Source organism: Lepisma saccharinum, chromosome 15 (genome assembly GCF_977018435.1).
Source record: "Lepisma saccharinum chromosome 15, izLepSacc3.1, whole genome shotgun sequence".
Lineage (NCBI taxonomy): Eukaryota > Metazoa > Arthropoda > Insecta > Zygentoma > Lepismatidae > Lepisma > Lepisma saccharinum.
This window is the reverse complement of record NC_139243.1, coordinates 29,464,413-29,491,508: the sequence shown is the minus strand read 5'-3', so window position 1 is coordinate 29,491,508 and position 27,096 is coordinate 29,464,413. Positions and strand designations below refer to the sequence as shown.

At 38.8% G+C, this 27,096-nt stretch overlaps 1 protein-coding gene across 1 annotated transcript in view; it reads left to right on the top strand.

The window, feature by feature from the left end:
* Positions 1–27,096, top strand: part of LOC145999651 (putative inorganic phosphate cotransporter) — a 122,863-nt gene that overhangs the window by 13,495 nt on the left and 82,272 nt on the right. Inside the window, exon 2 of the mRNA XM_083136779.1 lies at positions 22,981–23,186. Within this exon, the coding sequence (XP_082992905.1) occupies positions 22,981–23,186 (206 nt within the window). The remainder of the gene's footprint in view (positions 1–22,980; positions 23,187–27,096) is intronic.

The following is a 27,096-nucleotide window of genomic DNA, read 5'->3' as shown; positions in this document are numbered from 1 at the left end:
AAGGAAATCGCCGCAGATTGGTTCAGATTTTCGAGACCTTTCGGCACTTTTAGGGAATTCGAGAAGGCTTTTCTTGAGGAATACTTTAGTGTCGATTATGATTCGGAAATAGCAAGGATCATTCAGAACAATTACCAGTCACCAGACCAGTCTCTTCTTGCATTTATTCGACACACCAGGAAGCTTTTCGCAATGAGGGAGAAACGGGGGACAGAAGATGAGATTTTCCAGCATGTTTTGAAATTTTCCCATCCTAAATTCAGAACATACTTGTACAGTGTCTCTCAAAAGTTTTAGGACAACGACATTTTAAACTAGGCAACCCAATTTACACAAGGCGTTGGTGGGTTGCGTGTAGAGTTAGGCTCAATTTCAGGGTTGCCACATGCACAATAAATATTTATAAAATACGCGAAAGAAATAAAAACAAGTATTAGTGTATAAATGTATTAAAAATATCACTATTATATCGCAAGTGACAAAATTCTTTCTGAAAGAAAAAGAATAGGTTTTCTAGTATTTCATCGCTGATGAGTCTACAGAAAGGAAAAGAGGTGAGAGAAAACGAGAGGTGACAAAGGACAGGAGAAAGAGAAAGCGAAAGGAGAAGAGGAAAAGTAGAGGAGAGAGAGAAGAAAGAGAGGATAGACGAGGAGAGGAGAATGGAAAAAGATTCTAGGAGAGATGAGGAAAATGGAGCAAACAAGAGAAAAAAGAAGGAAAACGAGATGAGAGAAGCGTGGAGAGTAGAGTAAAGGAGAGAAAAAGAGAAGAACGAAAAGAAGAGGAGAAAAGTGCGTGGAGTCGGAATTCTAAGACAGGAAAGGAGATACGAGGAGTGGAGATGAGTGGGATGGAGATAAGATGTGAGAAAAGTAGGGAAGGCGATATGAGGTAAAAGCAGAGCAGAAGGAGGGGAGAGAAGAAGGAGAAGAGAAGAAGAGAAGGGACTGAAGAGAAAAGGTAGTTGCAGAAAATAACGTCTCAGCGTCAAGAATTGATGCATTGGTCAAATTATCGACATGAAACATTCAATAACATTTTGAAATGTATTGGAGAATGTATTAGATCGGTGCGAAATGCCTTTTGCCTTAGTTCAGAGCAAGGTAAAATCTTACATGTAAGATCTTTTATTTTACCTGCGATTATACCACTAAAAACATGAATGTAATTTTAAAATTTATAAGAATTATCCAATTTTTGTCCACTTCTCGGTTAGTTGAAATGGAGATTTTGTAATTTAATATTTCCCCTCCCCCATCGTTAATTCCAAACTGAATCATTCCGTTTCACACGGCGTGGACAATGAACACAATGGTATAGGTCTAAAACTTACGAAAATTTTCTGCCACCGGAAGGGTTTGAACCTACGACCATCAGATTGACAGTCCTGAATGGTAAACACTACCCTACAAGCTTTCGCTCCTGAAAGTAAGTAAAAGGAGCTGACCAATGTGAAATGTAAATGCAACTCTCCTACATGTAATGTGCAAACAATACTTGTTTGTAACAAAGAAAACGAAGGTAGTACGACTCGGCGAAAACATTTAATGGAGAATTGCACATGATGAGAACTTTTCATTCGATATTTGCGGAGGTATCCTTGCATTGAACTCGAGTGGGAAAAGGGGTAAAATTAGTATGTCCTGAATTGCCACAAATATAAATAGTAATTTCATTAATATTTGTCAATGTATTTGAAGCAGTACACAATTATTGTTAGAGTATCATAATTCACGATCTTATACATGAAAATATCCCTTTGAACGTGTGTCAATTCATATATTTGTTTATTTTTTTATAAATTCCATTTGCAGAACAATGTAGCCACTATACACTGCTATTACAAATAATGTTACCATGCTCTTGTTTGTAATAAAAGGAGAATTAAAAAAAGAACACCTCCTAAGGAGGATCGAACCTTGGACCGCGATCAATGGTTTCAAGAACTGTAACCAATACACCACGCCCTTACCTTCTATTGAAACAACAGTTCTTAATTATTCTCTCGCGTCAATATTGTAAACGTTATCCTGCAAAAAGAAGTTCAATACTCTGATACAGCTCTGTACTTCTAGAATTAATCTATACACATGCATTTGAAATTTAACTCTGAATTTATTTCTTCGCTGTTAGTATATATAAGGTTGTGAATATATTTGATTTGTAATTGTATAACGGTTACATGAACATCTACGAAATCGTTCCTTAAAATAACCTCAGGTTGACCAAGTTGTCAATATAAACAAATGGAATACAGATTGTCTTCGAGCTTACATTGTTAAAAAGGAGAGGATTCACGAACACGTATTACTATCCCAATACTTATTCAATAAGGTTTCTTGGTTGTCAGAAATTATCACTTAAACTATTGCATGTTGAGCTAGTGCCCACCTAGCCGCCTTTGATGAAATCTATGATTCTTCAGATTCTCTTTAAAATTCGATTCTGGTCACTTGTAACTAGCTGGGTGCAGACACTGTGCATCGACGCAGTGTTTTGCGATAAGAAGCGGCCTTGAATAGCGTGAGTGAGTCACTTTGAACACAAGCGAGCTACGCTACCAAGGTTGTCTGCCTTTGAAAACCAAGTAATTTTTTTTTCACCGTTTCCGAACGCGATTGCTATTGTAGAAGTATATATTCTCTCAAAAGAGCTTGAAAGGAAATTAGACCAATGTTCTCCCGTCGTTTAAAACCAAATATTATCTATTAAACGACAAGTTCACGATTGTCAATAAACCTATCTGAGCATAAGGTGGATGTAAGTAATAAATTTAATACAAAGATTATCCAAAATTTCTCTCCCACTGTCTACGTCAGGCCAGTACCCAGGGGGGGCATGGGGGCCATACCCCCCTCGAACCCTGAAATATTTGAATGTGAACCTATCAATAACTACGAAAATAACATTGTCGATTTTAAAAATGTGTAAAAATTTCAATTTTGTTCTTACATAAATGAATCTGTTTCTTGCGCATAAGTCTTCAGGCTGCAATATTGGATGGTTTTAGTTTTATAATGCAAGGCTAGCAGACGTGCGATTCACCGATTTAGTCAGGACAGTGCGTTACTTTCAATCCCTGTCCCGACTTTTTCGAACTGCAATCGTGATGCGAGAATGTCTCTTTATTATTGTTTTTTCTTAACTCAAAATTACACATGTTTTTTATTATAATAATAATTCCTAGTACGCAACATTTAATTTATAAATATATTATTTTCTAAACATAGAATGATCATGACTTTTCAATCGCGCTCGCACTATTTGAACTATTTCGTAATATCTGTCTGTCTCTCTCTCTCTCTCTCATATAAACACACACACACACACACACACACACACATTTGGGTCTGGCCCCTCCCTCAAAGAATCAAAGAAATCCTGCGTACGGGCCTGGTCTACGTCAATGACAGAAATGCAAGCAATATTTTTATTTTTATTTAACCCAATTAAAGGAATGTGGAAGAATTTAAAAGAAATGAGAAAGAGAGGAACTACTGTTGCTCTACTTTAAAAATTGTTGTTCTTCGCGGAAGAAAAATAAGAAGGATTTACTCCAGCACCTTAACACAGTGTCCCACGAGTCTCTCTTGACTAATACTGTAAAATGTGAAGAATAAAATTTTCCGCCTGTTTAAGTCTAACGTTGCGCAGATTTGGTAGTTCGCAAACGGTGAAATTATTTCGTGTTACCTTACGCAACAGCAAATACATTTCATAAGACTGTTCTGAACACTAGATTGGGGTCAGTAAACATGCATTTCGTCTGTTGCAGTATCATAGGAAAAGAACATCGTCTTGCAACGTTCAAGCCTCTAGATATTTTTCATTAATAATGTCTAATCACAACAATAAGTTAGAAGAAAGAACTCGCATTTTCACAACTACCAATATTCTCGTTTTTCTTCATCACTTCGAAAATTGTTTATCGAAGATATCTGCTATACTACAAGAAAGCAATCCAAAATTAAAGTAAAAGTTCAACTACATGTATACCCAACGTCATTTACAATATTGGAGAGACAGAATACTTAAAAATTCTTGTTTCAATCGAAGGTAAGGGCGTGGTGTATTGGTTCTGTCGACCTCCGTGGCGGAGTGGTTAGCAGAGCGCGCTACATTGATCGCGGTCCAAGGTTCGATCCTCCTTAGAAGGTGTTCTTTTTTTAATTCTTGTTTTATTACAAACAAGAGCATGGTAACATTATTTGTAATAGCAGTGTATAGTGGCTACATTGTTTCAGTCTGCCTGCAGCTCGTGCAGGTATCAGTTCGTACCGAGCTCCGCTCTTCGCGTGAGAAGGCTTAGTGATCGAACTGTCCGAGTTAGCTAGGGCCGTATACGGTTTGCTAGTGTTGTGTTAGTTCTTTTTTTCCTTTGGAGTGCAAGCGAGGTTTTGACGACAATTACCGTGAGCCAGTGAAGATACGATGAAATAGTTCACGATGAATACACAAAGAGAATACACCTTGAAATTTGTTTTCCGTGAGGTCAAAACGCGACCTACGTCATTGGATTTTCATCGATGGTTTCATGATGTCTACCAAGTGCCTACGAACCAAGTGCTCAGTTTTGAAATAGATTACTTTCGTAAGTGTTTGTACGTGAAATTTGCGACAAAAGTGGTAGGAGAACGGTTACTAAATGATTTTGGTGCTGAGGTAATCTACAGTGACGTAGATGGTGATCATAAAGTTGAAGTAGAATGGGCCCACCAGCGGCATGTAATCGTCAGAATCCATGTAGTCCCAATCGAATTAAGTGCAGAAGTGATAAGTCGTGTCATGAGGTCTTATGGGGAAGGGTTAAAAAATTGAAGACGAGACATACTCTGCAGATCACATTTACCCTACTCGAACTGGACGTGTCTTGATTAAAATGATACTACGTAAACCCATACCCTCATATGTAACAATGAATGGAGACTCTTATTGGGTAACATACCCTGGGCAGGTGCGTACGTGCCTCGCGTGTTCGGGGGAGGATCATGTAGTTGCTCAGTGCCCTAAGCGTCGATCCTCAGGGAACCAGCCCCGCAGGGGTCCGGTTAATATACCCGCTGACAATGTACCGATGGTATATGAACCAACTGTGCTACCCGTACGGACTAAACCAAGAGATTTAGCTCCGTTAGTTGCAGAAGTCCCAGCGTCAGGAGATAGCAATGGAGGGAACACGGATAGCCCCAGAATCACCGACGAGGAGACAGGTACCAGACAGGAAGTTAGTGAGAAGAATGCACCAACAGGAAGGGACGAGATGGAGCAGCCAACATTGACCACTGCAGAGGAGACGCATCACATACCCCCGCCCCCACCCCCAAGTGCTTTGTTCGCGGAGGCAGAATTCCCCGTAGTTACCTCTCCTAGGAAATCACGGTCAAGATCTGTATCAAGGTTACGGTCAGTGGCGGAAGAGTCCATGGTGCTACGTAGAAAGAAGAAGAAAAATAATGAATGCGTAAGTTCCACAATAGTTCATAACGAATTTAGAGTAGAACCTGGTACCCCAAAACAAGATGTTTCAAAGGGTAGTTTAACAAGTCATTCAGGAAATGTAATTAAAGAGCAACCTTCGACGAGTAACAAACTTACCCCAGATTTATTTAGTGGAAACCATAGTTAATGCATTCTAGGCAGAAATTAGAGTTTAGTAATGTTGAAGAATGTAAGTAAGTTTAGTTTTCTTTTGTGGACAGTTCTAATCATGCAAACATTTACCTTGGCATCTATAAATTTGAATCAAATGCAAAGTAAGACCAAAATAATTGCTCTCAATGACTTTCTCATTAAATCGTCTATTGATGTGGCCCTCTTACAAGAGGTAGCCATAGACGATTTTTCTGTACTGAACATGTTTAAAGTTTACAACAATTTTACTCCCTTTGCACAAGGGACTGCCATAGCATGTAGGCGACACTTGGATTTACGTAATGTAGTGCCCCATCCCACGGGCAGACAAATAAGTGCCAAATTAGGCTCAGTGTTTCTCTGTAATGTGTATGCTCCGTCAGGAAGCCAAAACAGACGGGAAAGAGAAGATTTTTTTTCAACAGTTGTAGGGCCCGAGTTGACATCCCACACACTAGACACTATACTAGTGGGAGATTTTAACTGCGTAATTCGTTCACAAGATCAAAATCCAGGATACAACTTCTCACGTGCGCTGTATGAATTAACGCAGGGGTTACAACTGCGTGACGCTTGGATACACACCAATGGCGAAAGTCAAGGTTACACACATATCACCTCCAATAGTGCGTCAAGGATCGATAGGTTTTATGTCGCACCAAGATTTCAGGAATATATCATTAGTGTTCAAAATTTTCCAGTATGCTTTAGTGATCATAGTGTCCCAATTCTCAAAATAAATTTAGATTTGATCAAACCCCGACAAGGTAGCGGATACTGGCTTTTAAATAGCACATTATTACGCAATGGTAGTTATGTCCAGCTAATCAGGGAAACGTGGAACGAACTCAAGGCCTCTCGGCCAGTGCACAAGACCCTAATCGAGTGGTGGGAAACTCGAGTTAAGCCTAAATTTCGTCAGGTCAGTAAATTCTTCAGTGCAGAGGTTAGTAGAGATCAAAGAAACAAATATAATTTTTTGTATGCAGTCTTGAATGATCTCCATCGTTTAGCATTGCAAGGTAATTTCGATCGTCCTTATGCAAATGAAATAAAAGCGCAATTACTTGCTATACATAGGAAACGAAAATCTGCAGCAATAATAAAGAGCAAGATTCTTCCTATAGACCCAGACGAGCAAGCCACACTAAGTCACATTCTTCAAGAACATAAACACGCCAGGAGTCACGTTATTCATAAATTAACTTTAGATTCCGGTGAAGTTGTCACCAGCCCTCATAGTATACACGACAGGTTTTTGCAATACTATAAAAATCTTCTTGGTCAAGCCTTTAATCCAACAGAAACGCAATGCAATTTTTTGAACTACCTCCCTGCGTCACTGACAGAAAATGAAAGAACTGAGCTCACACAACCGTTTAGTAAAAAGGAGGTTCATGATGCAGTATTCAAAGCTCCGAGGAATAAAACTACAGCCGAAGATGGATTACCATCAGAATTCTATCAATGTTTCTGGGATCTAATAGGAGACGAATTAACGGAATGGGTCAACGAAGTGTTGACAACAGGGACCATAGGGAAGACCAGTAGCACGGGAGTTATAGTGTTAGTTCCCAAAAAGGCAAATCCAAAGTTCGTCACAGATTTTAGGCCAATTTCCATATTGAGCAGCGACATCAAACTTATAAGTAGGTGCATAAATCAGCGTTTAAAAAAATATATGGTTAAACTTATTGGCAATTTACAGTTCGCTTGTAATACGTCCCAAAGTATACATCACTTGCTACAAACGATAAGAGACGTAATTATTACCAAACAAAATAAGAATGCATCAGAGGCAATTCTATCTTTAGATTTTTCTCAAGCATATGACAGAGTGAGCCACGAATATCTGTACAAAGTCTTAGAAGCATATGGCTTCGGAGAAACTTTTCTTAATTGGATAAAAACATTATATAATCATATGCTGCTAAAACTCAAAATAAATGGTTTCTTGACAACAAGTTTTAAAATGCGACGAGGTGTACTCCAAGGTAGTCCCTTGAGTAGCACATTGTACGTCCTCACAATAGCCCCCTTTTTGTTTAGTATCCAGCATCATGTACAGGGCATTTCTATGGCTTCCACCACAATACAAGTTGGCAGTTTCATGGACGACGTCACGATTTTTCTCAAGGATGAAAGAGATCTGTACAGTGTTAAAAGCCAAATACATACTTTTGAGCTCACATCAGGAGCAAAACTAAACAATCGAAAGTCATTCCTGATGCCCCTTGGCAAGGAGAATCCTTTCACAAACAATACGGAGATCCCTGTAGACAAGAAAATAAAAGTGTTAGGTATAAACTTCTATGCAAATATCGATGAAACGATCGAAGCCAATAGTAATCTCACGTGCGAGAGGGCAATCTACGTCCTCAGAGTGAACAAGATGCGCTCTCTGAGTTTAAAAACACGAGTAAGATTTATCAACGTTTTTGCTCTCTCTAAACTTTGGTATGTAGCAAAAATCCTGCCCTTCAAAACACAGCACTTAGCCAAGGTCAACAAAGCAGTTGGCTGCTTTTTGTGGCACGATACAATTTTCCGGGTGGCAATAAATGAGGTCACGTTATCAGAGAAGACAGGTGGTTTGGCACTAATACACGTGAACACACAGGCAAGAGCATTGTTTGTACAGACTGGCCTTAAAACAGCTTTCTCACTGCACGAGTCAACGACCCAAGCATGTATACAGAAGATAATACAGGACATTCCATTAGAAGCTCCCATCGATATTCAAAGTATCCCCAAAAGATTTTCGTTTTATAAGGACATCGCTTTACAGGTATGCTACCAGTTATTACGACATGATACAATTACACCATCTGTTAAAAAGTTATATAGTGAAATCAATAGTTTCAAGCACACAGTACCACGAATAGTCCGGGATTTCAATACACATAATTGGCCACAAATATGGGAAAATGTCTCCGCCAAACACCTTTCAAAAGCTGCCCAATCAATATGGTACAAAGTGGTTCATCGTGTTATAGTGACAAGAGATAGGACATACCAATATGGAATCAGTGACTCTCCTAACTGTATATCATGCAACGTGCCTGACTCTTTAGCCCACAGGATAACGAAGTGTCGCAACTCCTCCACGGCGTGGAACAAATTGCGAACAATGCTCAGTCGTATATGCCGCACCTCATTAACAAAGTTTACGGATACAGATATAGTTTTTCCTGCTTTCAATTTTTATCCACCAACAAAACAACGAGCAGTACAATGGTTGATAACTGAATACTTATTATATATATTTCACAATGACGAGAGCAGTTTTAAGAAACAATTCAGTATCTTCTTGCAAGAACAATATGAAAAAATTCCTCTCCAAGCAAGGAAGAAATGGTATGCAAATTTCTTATTAGTGCTTTATACTTAATTTAGGTCAAACAAAAATGTAAAGGTTAACCAGATAGAAATACAAATTGTAATCGCAATAATACACTTATGTCAAAAACAATGTAATTCCATAACTTGTATATCAGAATGAGACAATAAAAAAAAAAAAAAAAAAAAAAAGAGTGGTTAGCAGAGCGCGCTACATTGATCGCGGTCCAAGGTTCGATCCTCCTTAGAAGGTGTTCTTTTTTTAATTCTTGTTTTATTACAAACAAGAGCATGGTAACATTATTTGTAATAGCAGTGTATAGTGGCTACATTGTTCTGCAAATGGAATTTATAAAAAAATAAACAAATAAATGAATTGACACACGTTCAAAGGGATATTTTCATGTATAAGATCGTGAATTATGATACTCTAACAATAATTGTGTACTGCTTCAAATACATTGACAAATATTAATGAAATTACTATTTATATTTGAGGCAATTCAGGACATACTAATTTTACCCCTTTTCCCACTCGAGTTCAATGCAAGGATACCTCCGCAAATATCGAATGAAAAGTTCTCATCATGTGCAATTCTCCATTAAATGTTTTCGCCGAGTCGTACTACCTTCGTTTTCTTTGTTACAAACAAGTATTGTTTGCACATTACATGTAGGAGAGTTGCATTTACATTTCACATTGGTCAGCTCCTTTTACTTACTTTCAGGAGCGAAAGCTTGTAGGGTAGTGTTTACCATTCAGGACTGTCAATCTGATGGTCGTAGGTTCAAACCCTTCCGGTGGCAGAAAATTTTCGTAAGTTTTAGACCTATACCATTGTGTTCATTGTCCACGCCGTGTGAAACGGAATGATTCAGTTTGGAATTAACGATGGGGGGGAGGGGAAATATTAAATTACAAAATCTCCATTTCAACTAACCGAGAAGTGGACAAAAATTGGATAATTCTTATAAATTTTAAAATTACATTCATGTTTTTAGTGGTATAATCGCAGGTAAAATAAAAGATCTTACATGTAAGATTTTACCTTGCTCTGAACTAAGGCAAAAGGCATTTCGCACCGATCTAATACATTCTCCAATACATTTCAAAATGTTATTGAATGTTTCATGTCGATAATTTGACCAATGCATCAATTCTTGACGCTGAGACGTTATTTTCTGCAACTACCTTTTCTCTTCAGTCCCTTCTCTTCTTCTCTTCTCCTTCTTCTCTCCCCTCCTTCTGCTCTGCTTTTACCTCATATCGCCTTCCCTACTTTTCTCACATCTTATCTCCATCCCACTCATCTCCACTCCTCGTATCTCCTTTCCTGTCTTAGAATTCCGACTCCACGCACTTTTCTCCTCTTCTTTTCGTTCTTCTCTTTTTCTCTCCTTTACTCTACTCTCCACGCTTCTCTCATCTCGTTTTCCTTCTCTTTTCTCTTGTTTGCTCCATTTTCCTCATCTCTCCTAGAATCTTTTTCCATTCTCCTCTCCTCGTCTATCCTCTCTTTCTTCTCTCTCTCCTCTACTTTTCCTCTTCTCCTTTCGCTTTCTCTTTCTCCTGTCCTTTGTCACCTCTCGTTTTCTCTCACCTCTTTTCCTTTCTGTAGACTCATCAGCGATGAAATACTAGAAAACCTACTCTTTTTCTTTCAGAAAGAATTTTGTCACTTGCGATATAGTAATAGTGATATTTTTAATACATTTATACACTAATACTTGTTTTTATTTCTTTCGCGTATTTTATAAATATTTATTGTGCATGTGGCAACCCTGAAATTGAGCCTAACTCTACACGCAACCCACCAACGCCTTGTGTAAATTGGGTTGCCTAGTTTAAAATGTCGTTGTCCTAAAACTTTTGAGAGACACTGTACAACAGGACATTCGCAACAATCAAAGATTTGGAAACCCATTCTATGGACATTCAAAAGAGATTGTATTCAGAAGCTCTGTACTATTGTCCAGAGCTAAGAGAGAGCAATTTACCACTAGCGTCAACTTCAGGGAGTGTCGCAAGGCAATTAGTAGCTGCGGGGGCAACAAACCCTTTCGGCCGCGTGGGAACAGAAGTATCAATGAGTGCCATAAAGCCGGGTCTTTTCAACCGCTTGAGCCTTTCCGGGAATTTTGGAACCACGTCGAGAGCAGACGAACCGGCGAGGAGAAGGGGGTATGATGGTCCGCAGAAAGGCGCCACCTTTTCCGTTTCTAAAGATACCGTTAGACCAGAACAGATAACTCCGGGTTGGCAAAATTTGTGTTTTTTTAAAAAGAACAAAACAAACTGTTTTTTTTGTTTAAAACATGTTTTTTTTGTTTTAAACATAGTTTTAAACATGAGTTATAAAAAACATGTTTTAAACATGTTTTAAACAAAACAAATTCAACCTTTTCCCAGTAAATTATACTTAAAGTCGTTAAAGAGAAAAAAATACTCATTTTTATGAGTACAATGGCGACAAGGACAGTTTATTTACCTTTGGAGATAAGGTTTACCATACTGCAGGGTAGGGGTGTGCGGGACAGAATTTTTTGGGTCGGGACGGGCAATTCTTTAAATTCCGACATTCGGGACTCGGAAAATTCTCAATTTCCCGAAAAAGTCGGAAAATTTTCGGGACGGGATGTGTTCGAAATTTTTCCAAAGCTCTTGAAATCTCTAATTCTACCCGTAATTTCCATCTTAAGTGCTTGTTTATGCACTTCTGGTAAAAAACCACAATGCAGAGAACGTCTAGAATTGACGACGTTTTAAAATGACCATTCGGAATTTCCAGACTGTTTGGGAACGCAAAAAGTCGGGAAGTCGGGATCGGGACGGATATTTTCTTTCCCGATCCCGGTCCTGACTTTTCGGGATACCGCACACCTCTACTGCAGGCATAGGCGCCGACTCCATGGGGCTTGGGGGGCTCTAGCCCCCCAATATTAACAATGTGGGGGCAGATCCCCACAAATAATTTTGCTTAAGAGGATCTAATGTATTATTTTGCTTCTCTTGTAAAGTTTACTCTGAATTGTGCCACATGAACTTAACTTTTAATACACATTTAAAATTTTCTAGACCATCAACTTTGGGGGCTGAAACCGCTAAACCATCAACTTTGGGGAGGCTATGGCCAGAGACAGCAAAACGCATGATTTATTACTAGTATATACTACGTATGTAATTATGAGTATTGTTAAAATTTTTACTAAAAAAGAGTTTCAAAAGACGATGTGCATGAACTAGGGTAGTGGATGGGACGTTCGGGCTACAAATGGCTCTCGCATGACATTCAGAACGAGATCATTGATATATTAGGGAGATCTCTTTTACGCTCCGTAGTAGCAGATAATAAAAGTCGGGAATATTTTGCTATTATGGTTGACGGTTGACGAAACTTGTGACATATCCATCCGTGGACAATTAATATTCTGCATTCGAACTGTGAATAAAAAAAATGATATTTTTGAGGAATTCATGGGCTTTTATTAAGGGTGTGCGGGACGGGATCGGGACGGGAAAAATTTTCAATTTCCCTACTGAGTCGGGAAATGTTCAAAATTTCCAGAAGCTCTGAAAATCTCGAATCATACACGTCATTTTCACTTTAAGTGATTTCTGGATTAAAAACTAACCATTTACGGTAAGTTCCAGAAATTGACAATGCAGAAAACGTCAAGAAATAACGACATTTTCAAATGAGCATTCGGTATTCCCCGACTGCACGGGATCCCAAAAATTCGGGAAATCATTTCCAGAAGTCCGGATCGGAACGGGAAATTTTTTTCCCGATCCCAGTCCTGACTTTTTGGGATCCCGCACACTCCTAGCTTTTATGAGATTCCGAACACTGAGGCCAAAACTTAAAAGAGGGAGAGAGTGAGTAATTCATTAATTTATTTCAGTGATCAGAGCCCCCCCCAATAATTTTGGCAAGTCGGCGCCCGTGTCTGCAGGGACAAAAGTTGTGGGTAATAGCCCCCCTTTTTCCGCCACTACTGAAGTAGGTTAGGATTTATATTCATCTAAATTTCAAGAAACTAAATATTATAGAATTACTATCCTCGTCCTGAAAAAATCACGGTGAAATATTGCCTGCTGCCTGGACAGTTTATATAGCAGAAAACAACCTGCAGTGTCATAATAGATTCTCCAGATGAATTTATCTTTCAAAGTACAAAATTATGTTACCAAAGGTAAGCATCTGCGCTTCATTCAGTTATATAGACCAATGAATCGTATCGCAAAAAAAAAAAAAAAAAAAAAATTACGTCATGATCAAAATCACGCATTGTGTATTTACATAATTAGTTTCCATTTCAAGCTTCCACCAGTCTCAAACTTACAGGACGATACGTAACAAGGAACTGAGAGGTTTCGATTTCTGCAGTAAAGAATGGGTCTTTCTTGTCGCACAACAATTTTGCTACCTTGTGCATACATAGCTAGCCTGCCTGACCTAACCATAGGCATTTAGGCTAAAATTAAAAAGCTTTCTCCAGTGACGTCAGAACAAAAGGTTGCCCAAAATGTGTTTTAAACACTTGTAAAAAAAACATGTTTAAAACACATTGTTTTAAACGTTTAAAACATTTGTAAAAAAAACAAAGCCATGTGTTTAAAACGTTTAAAACAAAATGTTTTAAACACTTTTGTTTTAAACATGCCAACCCTGACTCCAGTTCTTGCACACGTAGAAGGAAAGCAAAACAGGGGGAGGAATAGGGAAATACGCAACTGCAGAAATTTCACTTCTGGCGACAAAAAACCGTTAGTCACCTGTAAGGTTCAGGGAAAGGACTTCTCGCTATATTTGGATTCTGGTGCGTCTGTGAGCACCGTGTCTGTTGAGATCACAAGAGAACTGGAAAAACAAGGAAATAAGATTAACAATAAACGTATTAATATTTCTTTGGCAGTAGGCTCTGTACAATCGCGTGGGGAAATGTATCTTACTGTACATTTGAATGGGATGAAATTTAAGCATAAATTCGTCGTTCTGCGCAATTGTTTCACGGGATTTATCGCAGGTCGTGGGTTCATAAGGAAGGCCGGCATATCGCTACATTTGAAGCAGGGAGGCTACAGTTTTGAGGACAGTAACGTCATTCATTTATTTTCTGCGGAGAAGAGGGAAGTGGGAAAGAGGCTTCCGTTCTCGCAGCAGGGGAGAACGTCGACTGTGGAAGCTGGAGCTGGGCTAACCGCGACGATGACCGCGACGATGGAAAGAAATGAAACTGTTGCTGAAGCAACCGCGACGATGGGAAATTGCAAACCACACCCCGAAACTGAGGACATGATTGACCGTGTTGAATGTTCGACTGACACTGTGCAGAAATCAGTTGCAGATTTCAGCGCTTTGTGTACTGCAGAAAGTGCGAACGAAATGAGGAAGAAACAGAGGGAAAATTTGCTTCGGAGCACAAAACTGCCCATGGTTCGTCTCTCTGAAAGTAAAGAAATGGACCATTCTTCATTGTTGCCATTCTCCGCCACTGAGGGAAATGAAGAATACAATTCTGAGGAGCCACGTAGGCTTATGGGCACAGCCTCCCTCATTTCCGAGCAAATGAAAGACAAGTTTCTTGCTGACGTAGCGAGGGCTACAAGGAATGAGGAGGTGGAAGGAACGAAGAAGTACAAGGAAAAGGTGAAGACCCAGGCCAAATCTTCGTACTTCGACAACGAGGGAATTCTTAGTAGAAATTTGCCTACGGAAAAGTACAAAGAATGAGGAGAAGGAAGGAACGTAAATTCTCGTGTCGTTGCATGATAATGCATTCGCTTGTCATCCTGGGACATTGAAAACGTTAGCGAAGGTTAGGGAACAATACACTTGGATAGGCCTAACTAAAGACGTTATCCAGTATTGTAAGTCGTGCCAGCCATGCTGCGTATTAAAAGATGACAGGAATAAGCAAGATTTCATGTCAAGTAAGGAGGAAACGAAATTCAGGATGGAAGACGCCAAGAAGAAAGATTGTGATAGGAAACGCCGCAAATGCACGTTTCAGGTGGGGGATAAAGCTTGGCTTAAGGAACATCCTATCTCTGGTAAGGCCCGCAGAGTAACCAGTAAATTCTCGGGGAAGTCCTCTGGATCACACGCAATTGTGGAGCAAACTTCGGCAAATACTTTCAAAATGAAACACAGCGGGGACGGAAGAATATTGAGAGCCAACAGTGACCAGTTAAAGCCTTATTCTTCGCCACCTGACTCTACAAGGAAAGTAGCCGAACCCAATTCCGCACGTAACTTCGGCATGAGGAGCAAGACGAAGATATATCCCGGATGCGTTACAAGCTGAGAAACAGATTCTATTCTAATTTCAAAGGGGGATTTTTTGTAAATATTGTACATAGGGACTTATCTATATTTTCTTTATTCTATCTTTCACTTATTTTCTCTACCTCATATCTCATACAGTACTCATACAAAAGTGTCGTTCCGCAGTCAATTTCATCGCGAAAGTAACGAAAAGTTAGTGCGTATTCTTTTACCGTGTAATTTCGTCGAGAAGTCGCAGTTCGGTGGCGAGTGAACGCAGTTCTAGCGCCGGGCATAGCAGTGACATCTTCGGACGTAGAGCCAGTTCGATCCATTCATGTGGAAACCGGCTGAAGCGGTGACTTCCGATCTCGGCAGGAGCGCAGAGCAGTGGCGTTGCCGGGAGTCGAACCAGCAGCCTTGATGACTTGGATGGATTTCCAGGAGACTGTCTCTCATTGGTCCAGGAGGAAGGATGGAAGAGATGCTGAGTGGGTAAGAATCGACGTGTGTTAACCAGCTCCAGTGCTGAGGGAAGATCGCGGATCTCGAAGTACACTTGTGGACAAAATTAGGGTGAACATTGACTGTCAGTGTCGTGTGATCTAATGAAAGTGTGTTAGTAGTGAACAGAAACTGCGGACAAGTGCTTTGTGTATATTATTATTATTTTTCTAGGTTACAGAACTTTGATTTTTCTCTCTTCAGGAAGGGGGGACTATGTAATGATGCGATCATTACTGGATCCTTTTTATGTTATAAATTGTGTATGTCTATGTATTCCTGTACGTTTGGGTTCTTGGCTGTTGGGGAGCGGTAAGTTTCCAGTAACGGTTTAGGTCATTAGCGGGGCCTATAAATAGGAAGGGCAGGGGAGCAGTCTGCCTCAGATGTTTGGCGGAGTACAGCAATGTAAGAGGTATCTTTTTCTCTGAGGGGAGCGGCTGGGCGAGCTTTCTTTCCTTATTATGTGAACTGACGGCGGGGATGTTAACTTTCTTTCTTTTAATACACACACTTGCTCTTTTCACATTATTCCAATAGTTTATTTCATGTGGGAAACCTGGTACACAGCACACATACCTTCAGCCACTTTTTTGGTACTGAAGGTTATATATTTTTTTTTACTCGTGGAGCCAGTGGCTACGCGAGTCTACACACTCTCTTCGGGAAGGGGGGACAGGGTACACCGGAATGTAATTTTGCGAATAACGGCCAAGAATTAACTTCTGTAAATATATTATGAATAAACCTATATATATCTAAAAGGAAATGGGCGTTAAGCTACAATTTGAAGAGGTACGTGTCTATTGCCTAAACTAGCATCCACAGAACTTCAGGTACTGCAAGTTTTGAACCTCGGGACAAGGATTCAAAAATGTATGGTAATGTATATTGTGTATGTTGCTGAGAATCAGCTTAAAAGCACAAACTGTACAGTTACAGCATATATATATTTCTTAAACTTTTAAACTTCAATACTTTTCCTAAATGCTGACAACCATGATAGGAATATTAGTGGTAGTACGAGGAAGGTGCTGCACTCTGTGATTTCCAGAATAAATTCCTGTAATTATCATCATGAGTCTCTCCTGCATTCCAAACTCTATTATTTTTAGATTTATTTTCTTAATCTCATAATTTTAATAAAATATTAACAAACATGTCACAATTAAACTAATTGGAGATATGGAAGAAGGTGTTTTTTTTTCGTTTTTTTTTCCACAATTCAAGTATCAACCACCGTTAGTGTCATTATGTTAGGTAAATATACTAAAATATATCTTTTCTGGAATTGTAAGACAGGTTATATGTCTCTTTCCTCACTCTCTTCCGACACCAATGCTGTAAACTCATGTATAGCAGGAATAACATGTAAAGAGTGGATTGACCTTGTTTTCTTTGTGTGCTCCAACACTGTAAAAACGTTGGCATGAGAAATTACTATCTAAAATCACTAAAGCATTTACGGTTATTACTAGATTGATTGATTGATTGATATGCTTTATTTTACTTCGTTTCTTGTGTCATTTTTGGCAAATTTGCGAAGATGGGGATGACTGATGACATGATGAAATTAATGAATGGACAATCAAAAACATCCATGCCCAAACCAGGATTCGAACCCGGGACCCCTAGCGTCGTAGAGTTATTACTACAGAACGGATTTTAGGGTGCAGCACATTTTCAAAAATATAACTCTTTTCATACGGATTGTTTGAGATATGTATTTTAGGACATGAAATCAAGGAAAATGAACACACTTTTTACACCTTTTCGTGAGATTCGCACATTTATCCCTTTTAACCCCTCTTTGATGCTTCCTTCCTTTTCTTTCATGTTTTGTTAAAACATTGGACAGAAAAATAAATTATTTTTACTCTTATGGCTAGCTACATTAAATTTTATAGTCTTATTTTGTAGAGCAGAACGAGAGTTATAAAATGTTATAATATAAATTATACCATGTTTTGCATAAATTATGTTACTTGCTACAGTGTTGAATAAAGAATGTTAATTTAACTGGCTGAGAACTGAATAAAAGCATTTTATCAACACCTATTTTTTTGCACCTTTTTGAAAACATTTTCAGAATCTTTCTTTCCCTTTTCCGGCCATAAGATAGCACCTTAAAATCCCTTCCCTACTTATTACATAGTTAATTTAATTAGTGTGATTTTAATTCTTTAAAAATATATCTATAGTGAACACGACTGTAATCATGTTTTCAAATTTCTTCTTCTTCTTCTTCTTCTTCTTCTATTGCTCTACAGCCCTTGGTAGGCTCTGGCATCCCAAGCAATCTTCCTCCACCTCGTTCTGTCTTCAACTACATTCTTCCAATTACGTGCATTTATCCTTTTCAAATCATCCTCCACGGCATCTATCCATCTTCCCCTTCATCTTCCTTTCGGCCTTGTTCCCTAGAGTTTCTGGTTTAATACCAAGCGTGGTAATCTGTCCTCCTCCATTCTCATCAGATGTCCTTCCCATCTTAAACGTTTTGATTTGATGTATCTCCCCACACGTTGGATAAACTCTTCTAGCTCCATGTTATTCCTAATTCTATAGGATCCATCTTCATTCTTAATGGGACCAAAGGTCTTTCGTAAGATTTTTCTTTCAAAGCACATTAAATTGCTTTCTGCTTTGGATGCAGATGAGTGTCCTATATAGTCTTAATTTTGTGTTTTTGGAGAGGCTCTTGGACTTGAACAATTCTACATGTGCATAATATTGTATGTTTCCAGCCTGGATCCTGTGGTTAATTGTCTCTTCTTCTTCTTTATTGTTATGTAGAAGGGCTCCAAGGTAGGTAAAAGTGGAAACTCCTTCAAAACAGCATGTCTCTACATTCAGAACCACGGGATTTCGTCTGGTTGGCGATCTGGACATTCTCATGTATCTCGTTTTGGTTTCATGAATTAAGAGTCCAGTTTCTCTGGATTTGCTATCTACCTTTAAGAAAGTGCCTTTAAGGTCTGCAAGGGTCCGTGATATTATCACAATATCATCAGCATAAGCGAGCATCTGAGTTGTTTTGTAGAATATGCTCCCCCGTTTTTGCTGTGGACCGATAATATCATGTAGCATAATGCTAAAAATTAAAGTAAGCAGCGCATCCCCTTGTCTCACCCCTGTTTCTATTTTAATGGTTGATGAGACTTCATCCTGCACCATGACTCCAGCTGTTGTATTTTCTAAAGTAATTTTAATTAGACTCATTAATTTACCAGGGAATCCTACTTTCTTTAGTACCTTAGTAATCCCTGCTCTGTGCAAGCTATAAAATGCCCGCTGATAGTCTATAAATAGAAGGTGCAGATCTATACTATGCCCATAGAACGTTTCCATAATTTGGGTTATGGTGAAGATGTGATCTAGAACGGAATCCACACTGATATTCCCCTAGCTTTTCTTCTGCTATTTTAGATGCTCTCATGTACAGAGTATTGGAGAATATTTTGTATCCAATATTTAGCAGGGTTATTCCTCTGTAGTTAACACATTTCTTTATGTCGTCTTTTTTTATGGATGGGAAGGATAACTCCATATCTCCAGGTACTGGGTATTTCCTCTTGGTAGCATATCATGCAAACTAATTGGTTTAACTTTCCTCCAGAGAGCTTCTCCACCTTTCTTAAATACCTCTGCGGGGAGCAAGTCTTCTCCAGGTGCTTTATTATTATTTAATTTCAATATTGCACATTTCACATCGTCGAACGATGGTCCTTCTAACTGACATTCTGTGACTTGGAGCTGTTTCTAATCCACAATATCTGTGAAGTTACTAGTACATTTATAGAGGTCCTGAAAATATGCTGCCCATCTTTTCAGGCATTTACTTTGATCCGTAAGCAGCTTCCCATCTTTATCTTTGCATACGTGTAATCTTGGTTGATATCCGGGACTAAGATTTCTAACAGCCTTGTACATTTGTCTCGTATTACCCTCTGACTGATGTTCCTCCTTTTATTTTTTGTTAAGGTAACACCTTTTTGAAAACATTTTCAGAACCTTTCTTTCCCTTTTCAGGCCATAATTTTGCAACTAAAAATCCGATTCCTAGTTACTGCATTGTAAACGTAGTGTGATTTTATTTCTTTTAAAATATATCCATAGCCCACACGACTGTTATCATGTTTTCAAATTTAAAGTTGAAAATGTTTTCTAATATCTCTTAATTCTGTAATTGAGATATCAGAAGAAACTTTCAAATTTAAATATGAATATTTTATTGTGCATGGAACATGTGTGGGTTAGTGTGTGTGTTTAATATTCCAAATGGTTACCAGCGCCATCTGTACTCATTCTAGCCACAGTATAGAAAAGTGACTTCAAAGATGCGCAAGCGCTCGTTGGCACTCCATTATTAGCGTTAAATTTAACGCTATAATGTTAATTTTACGATGATTTCTCACCCTGTGGAGAGCTTCAAATGTTATCATAACCATGAAAATGTTATTCCCCAGATATACGTATCCATTAATCCTCAAATTATCTCCAAAAACATAAGTACACTAAAGTGACGTCACCAATGGAACCAGAAGTTGCCCCCCCCCCCGTAATCGCCACCTACGACCATAGCAAGCAAGAAAATTGTATATAATAAAAAGAAAATATTACGTTCTCATTCATTTTTCTGGATTGAGCCTTAAGTTTCCATTGGGATTGTAGCCAACGTTACATTCACTGTGATCTAATTGATTGATTGATTGAGTTGGTGTTTTATGTCCACTTTATGCACAGTATTGCTAATCGGGCCTACAGTTTAAAGTGGGATCCGAACCACTATGTGCCTCCACCGGGAATCGAACCCGGGACCCTTTGATTACCACTCTGCCATCGCGAAGGTCCACTTGGATCTAATGTGAGTCTCCTTGTATACAAGGGACACACACCCTAATTGATTTATCATTTCAATAAACACGAAGTTATTTTAATTCCTGACACACAGGAAAATGTTTTGTTAGTGGTGGAGGCAAGTAACCGAAATACCGAGGCACCCACAACAAATTTACAAACAAATGAAATGCGGTAATTGTGAACCACACTTTACCAGTTATTATTTACTAGCTGTTGTAGATGTTTAGCAGCAAAGGTTTTCTAAGTTATGCATAGTGCATTTGAAGCATAGAAGTTCCAGTCAAAATATTACTAAGTACCGTCTCAACTAAACGTGAATAATTTCTATTAATATTCCACTAAAGGTTACAGCAATGTAGTGTATGATTCAGAAAACGTGCAAAATGACGTCCAAACGAACAAAGATTTACAGGGAAAATGTAAAGTAGGGCATAAAATGACGCAAATATCTTGCAAAGTCTGTTTGACTATTCTATAAGTTGGTCAATCATTTCATGAGATGTTTACTCTCAGTATGTGAATTGTCAATAACACTTATATTAGTCTTTGAGGGAATGAAATCACGATGACGTAATGTATTGGAATACTTTACACGAAAAATTATTGATAATATCACGATTAAGTGAAAAAAAGAGTTTCACCATTATACAATCTCGAACGAAAAATTAGATGTTACATAATAGCTGAGGAAACGATTTGATACTCAGAACTGTCGACATTTTCTCGGTGAATGTTTGATTCCTAAAATGTTCATGGGCATATCGTTTCGAAAAATGGATACATTACTTCCCTATGAAAGCTTCAATTAAACTTGTTATCAGTTTGAAAAAGAAGAAATGAACACATTTTACTGATACAAAGAGATTAGTGGTCTGTTCGAGGTGTTGTGAAGTAGAACATTTTTCATTTCAGTTCGATTTGCTTTGAAGTTGGAGCACTTGTCTCTTCGTGACTATGACTTAGATGTTTCTTAACTATTGTTGTACCTTCTCTGTTCGAAGAAGCAACGTAGGAACCAGGCCCGTAGCCAGGATTTTATTTCGGGGTGGGGAGGCTCATCCCTTATGTGCACGAGGGTCGCCAGAAATATTTGTAGAGGGGCCAGGCCGTTGATAGAACATGATTAGTAGAAATAATAATGACAATAATTATAATTATTACCACGGTTATAATTGCCATTTTATAATAATAACTATTATAAGTTATTTAAAATAAATCAATTTTAACCCAAATTTATCATCATTATTATTATTATTATGCTACGCTGTGGTAGCGTCGTCACCTTGTAATCAAGGGGTCCCAGGTTCGATACCCGGTGGAGGCACAAGTGGTTCGGACCCCACTTTAAACTGTAGGTCTAGTCCCGATTATACTTACTGTGCATAAAGTGGACTTAAAACACCAAATCAACTCAACTCAACTATTATTATAAGCTACTAGATCCACCATATGAGTAAATATCCAACACAACTATTGTCCATTATTTTTCTTACATTTTGTACAGTTAGTGTACTGAAATTCAAAGTTAATGTATTTTTACACATTACGTTAAAAAAAGACTAAAATTTAGGTGCAAATTTTACTCAAAGTTTACAACCTCTCACAAAGAAAAATATAAATTTTCGAAGCTGTGGATCTGTTTTTTATTTGGATTAAATGGTTGAATGTAAAAATATAATCTGGTTCCTCTATTATACACTAAAACTTTTTCGATCTAATGTTTAATCTTGCGAAGGAAGTAAAATTAATTACCACTATATAATATTTAGATTAGATATTTTTGTAGGATTTCGGGGGGGCTTCAGCCCCTTAGCCCTCTTCCTGGATACGTGCCTGGTAGGAACTTTAAGGCCGCGCTGGACATGTTACCTTCGGCAGTAAAGTCCTCCAACATTTATTTCTGTTCTAAAAACCGTTACGAAATTCCAATCTAAAATACATTCAGTTGTTTGAATTCATTATCGAACATTCAAGTAAATCCTTTCGCTGTTATCTAGATATCAGTTAAGGGAAATTTTGTTCTAGGCAATGCAGTGATTCAGTGGCATGTATGTAGCAGGTATTCTAATATTAATTCCTTCCTTAAAATTTAAAATACATTTCCCATACTCCGAGAATGTATTGAGAGGGGTGTCTGGTAGTAAAATATTCAAAAACATGCGAAATAAAATAGGGCCCCGCTGATGAGTAGCGGTAAATTCATCGCCTTGCAATCAAGGGGTCACGGGTTCGATACCCGGTGGAAGCATATAGTGGTTCGGATCCCACTCTAAAATATAGGTCCGGTCTCTATTAGCCTTCTGTGCATAAAGTGAACTTAAAACTCAATAAGAAACGAAATAACACGATTTTTGTCCATCTATTTTTTCAGAATGCTTTGGTGCACGACACATGGTCACCTTCATGCTCTTCCTTGGAATGGCCAACGCCTACGTCATGAGGACCAACATGTCTGTCGCCATTGTTGCAATGGTGAACCACACGGCAATATTTTCTGACGCGGAAGTCCTGAGCGATGAATGCGCGGCTTACACGACCAACAGTTCAGCGTTGGACACGCTGGACGATGTGCCTATTGTAAGTGTATGAACGCTTTAGTTTAATCTATAATCAAACAATAAATAGGGGAGGGGGATTTCTAAAATTTGGGCCACTAAGTTATGATTTTTTTTGGGCCTGCCAACATCATTTTTATTATTATTATTAAGAACAAAGAACTAAGAGTATTTGAAAATAAGATCCTTAGGAAAATATTTGGACCTAAAAGGGATGAGGAGACAGGTGAGTGGAGAAGGTTACATAATTTAGAACTACATAATTTGTATTCATGTCCAGATATTAGTAGAATAATTAAATCAAGAAGACTTAGGTGGGCAGGCCATGTGGCACGAATGGGAGAAGAAAGTGGAGTTCACAGGAGTCTTGTTGGGAAACCTGATGGTAAGAGACCTATAGGAAGGCCAAGACGAAGATGGAGGGACAACGTTGAGATGGACCTAAAGTAAATCGGTAGAGATGGAAAAGAGTATATAGATCTTGCTCAAGATAGGGACAGTTGGAAGGCCTGTGTTTCTGCAGCCATGAACCTTCGGGTTTAAGAATGCTAGAGAGTTAGTTAGTTGTTAAGAACAAAGAACAGACACTACATTACAGGAGCCACACTGGGAAACACCGAGAGTCAAGGATCTTGATTTCAATTGTCAGTTTCCAAGGGAGCGGTTGTCCTCCACTTTTTGTCAGTTTCTGCTCCTGTTCTGTAACATCTTTATGCTTAGCTTTGTCTGCAAACAAAAAATAAACTGTCCTTGCCCCCCCAGCCCCGTTTTGGTACCAAATCTCCGCTACTGTCTGTCAGTATTGGATAATTGCGAAGATGAAGAGGATGGATGATGATGGGATGAAATAGGTCGAGGGACAATTAAAATGCATGGAAAGCACACAACACAAATCCAACAGACGTTTATACTGGCCATGAGTACAGGCGCCAGAGCCTAGTTAGCTGCAAGACTCCGGTTATCTGATTGTACTACGTGGAAAAGATGTTGACATAGAGAAAGTCACACCTTACAGCGCAGACGACGAACTTAAAAATGGTGTACTAATTTTCGATTGTCAAGTTGAACTGTTGAACTGATGATATGCAGAAAATGCATAAGATAATAAAAATGCAAAGAAAGAACCCTCGTTTTATTTATTACTCTATTTCAAGGGTTGCAGAATTAGCACACATGTATAGTTTCTAATGCAGATAGATAGATAGAGAGAGAGAGAGAGAAGAAGAAGAAGAAGAAGAAGAAGTTAAGATAAGGGAAAGGGCAAAGATAGATAGACTGAGCTCAGAGAGAGAGAGAGAGAGAGAGAGAGAGAGAGAGAACGAGAGAGAGATAGAAGAAGTTAAGAGAAGGGAAATAGAGAAAGAGATAAAGAGAGAGAGAGAAGAAGTTAAGAGAAGGGAAATAGAGAAAGAGAGAGAGAGAAAGAGAGAGAGAGAAAGAGAGAGAGAAATAGAGAGACAGAGAGAAAGAGAGAGAGAGAGAAAGAGGGAGAGAGAAGAAGTTAAGAGAAGGGAAATAGAGAGAGAGAGAAGAAGTTAAGAGAATGGAAAGGGGAAAGAGAGATACACTGAGCTCATAGAGAGAGAGAGAGAGAGAGAGAGAGAGAGAGAGAGAAGAAGTTAAGATATGGGAAAGGGGAAATTGAGATACACTGAGCTCAGAGAGAGAGAGAGAGAGAGAGAGAGAGAGAGGGAGAGACATAGGAAAAGTTAAGAGAAGGGAAAGGGGAAAGAGATAGACTGAGCTCAGAGAGAGAGAGAGAGAGAAGCGAAAGGGGAAAGAGGGATAGACTGAGCTCAGAGAGAGAAAGAGAGAGATTGAGGAAATTTAGAGATTAGACTTGTACTTCAGGAGAGAGAGAGAGAGAGAGAGAGAGAGAGAGAGAAGGAGAGAGAGAAAGAGAGAAGAAGTTAAGAGAAGGGAAAGAGAGAGAGAGAGAGAGAGATGGACTGAGCTCAGAGAGAGAAAGAGAGAGATTGAGGATATAAAGAGATTAGTCTTGCACTTCAGAAGAGAGTGAAGTAGAGACAAAGAGGTCGAAATCGTCATAAGAGCTACAATAAAAGCTACATATTGCTACTGTGAATCCATCTTGGTTTTGTTCTGCACGGTTAAGCAACAGTTTCACTGTTACAGCGCGCCATGGCATACAGTTACTTAGAATGTTTCAAACATTTCAATGGTTAGTCGGCTGCGTTTCTTCATTAACGAAGTGGTAATTTTTCTCGTCAGCAACACACTTAGAACGCACGTCAGGATCGAACAGCGTACTTGATCTCTGCACTTCAGATCATTTTTAAACAGAGCATAGTGGAAGAAAAAGCGTTCCTTCTATTCCACCAATAACAGTACACATGTATTCCATCCCTCGAAACAAAGCTTTGTTAAAGAATAACCAACAATAGGGAACAAAATACAAGGATGTTTATTTGTTACTTTAATTTACTTTCTTACTTTTCTCATTAGTGGAAGTAAGCCATTCTTTGCGTGTTGGTTCTGAAGAAAATGACAAGTACAGTTAGCGGCAATAAAAGTGGAACAACTGAATCTCGAAATATTCCCTTCCCTGCAAGGCGTTTTGAGTGTTGTGATACAAATTTTGCTACTAAAATCCACTTATCGCCTCAGAGTTATGCAACGCACATGACGCTTTGCAGGAAGCGAGTATATCAGGATTCAGATGTCCCATTTTTATTGCTTGTGACTGTATATTGTTCTGAATAATGTTTTTCTGATTTGTATTGTCATGCATATTTCAAATGTGGTTTGATACCCCCACATGACCCCATTTCCATTTGCAAATCTTCACCTCGATCCAATTTTGCGGACTTCAAGATGGCGGTCATGTTCTGGAAGCACCCCTCACACATGGACCCTGGTATCCAGGTGAAGTTGAATCTGCCATTACCGCATCCGTTTCAGAGAAAAAAGCCTGTCCTCGGACTTTTGAATCACTCTGTAATCTATTGAATGAAGTGAAAATTACTAAATTCAACTATAGTCCTAAATTGAATTAAGATATCGAAGAAATAGGCAGTACATGAATTTTTGAAGCGGACGGTAAAATTCTTATTTTTGAAAATTCGTTTATGTGGAAATGACATAATCGTTCCTCAACCAATGTCTGTTCACTTTGCATTATTGATCTACCTACTAGCAACATCTTGGTATACAGGTTGTTTCAGTGACCATGTTTCAGACTTTCAATGATGATGGAAGGGGTCACAAAGCACCAATATGAGATAAGGGATCCCTGTCAAGAAACGCCTCATTCAGAAGTCACAAGCTAAAACCATTGTGACGAGAAGGGTATGCCAACCCAAAAATGGACAGTGGATGTGACCTTGAGAAACTGTCATGTATGGTGTTTGTTTATGGATAAGGACCCTCAGTTCAGAAACACCCCAGTCAAGAGTTCTTAATCCATAATCCAATCTGTTGTTAGAACTAGAAGGTAGAAGAAGTTCCTCTTTTCTGGATTGTGATATTAGTACAGTAGCTACTTTGCCTGTAGTTCTAGTCCCGATTAGCCCATCTGTGCATAAAATGATCTTATCAAAAGCAAAGTTGAACCAAAGTTTGGGATGGTCATTAAATTGGAAAAGAATTGAAAGATCCTAGTTGGTAGTTTTAATATGTAAATATATGTACAGGGTGTTACAGGGACGTTACTACAGTATATCGTAGCACTCTACAACGTAAACGTTACAGTAATTGTTCAAAAATCGGCCCACAGCGTATGCAGGCACAAAAGCGTCGCACGAAGCTTTGTCGCATCCACGCTAACATCCTTGGTGCCATTCTGACGATATCACAGGCAGCAAGGATTCTTTTTGCCAGGATTTCCTTCTCATTATCCACAGGTGTCTCGTACATACCACTTTTACATGTATAAAGAAACAGATCAGGCAAACGCGCTGGCTTACAACTTC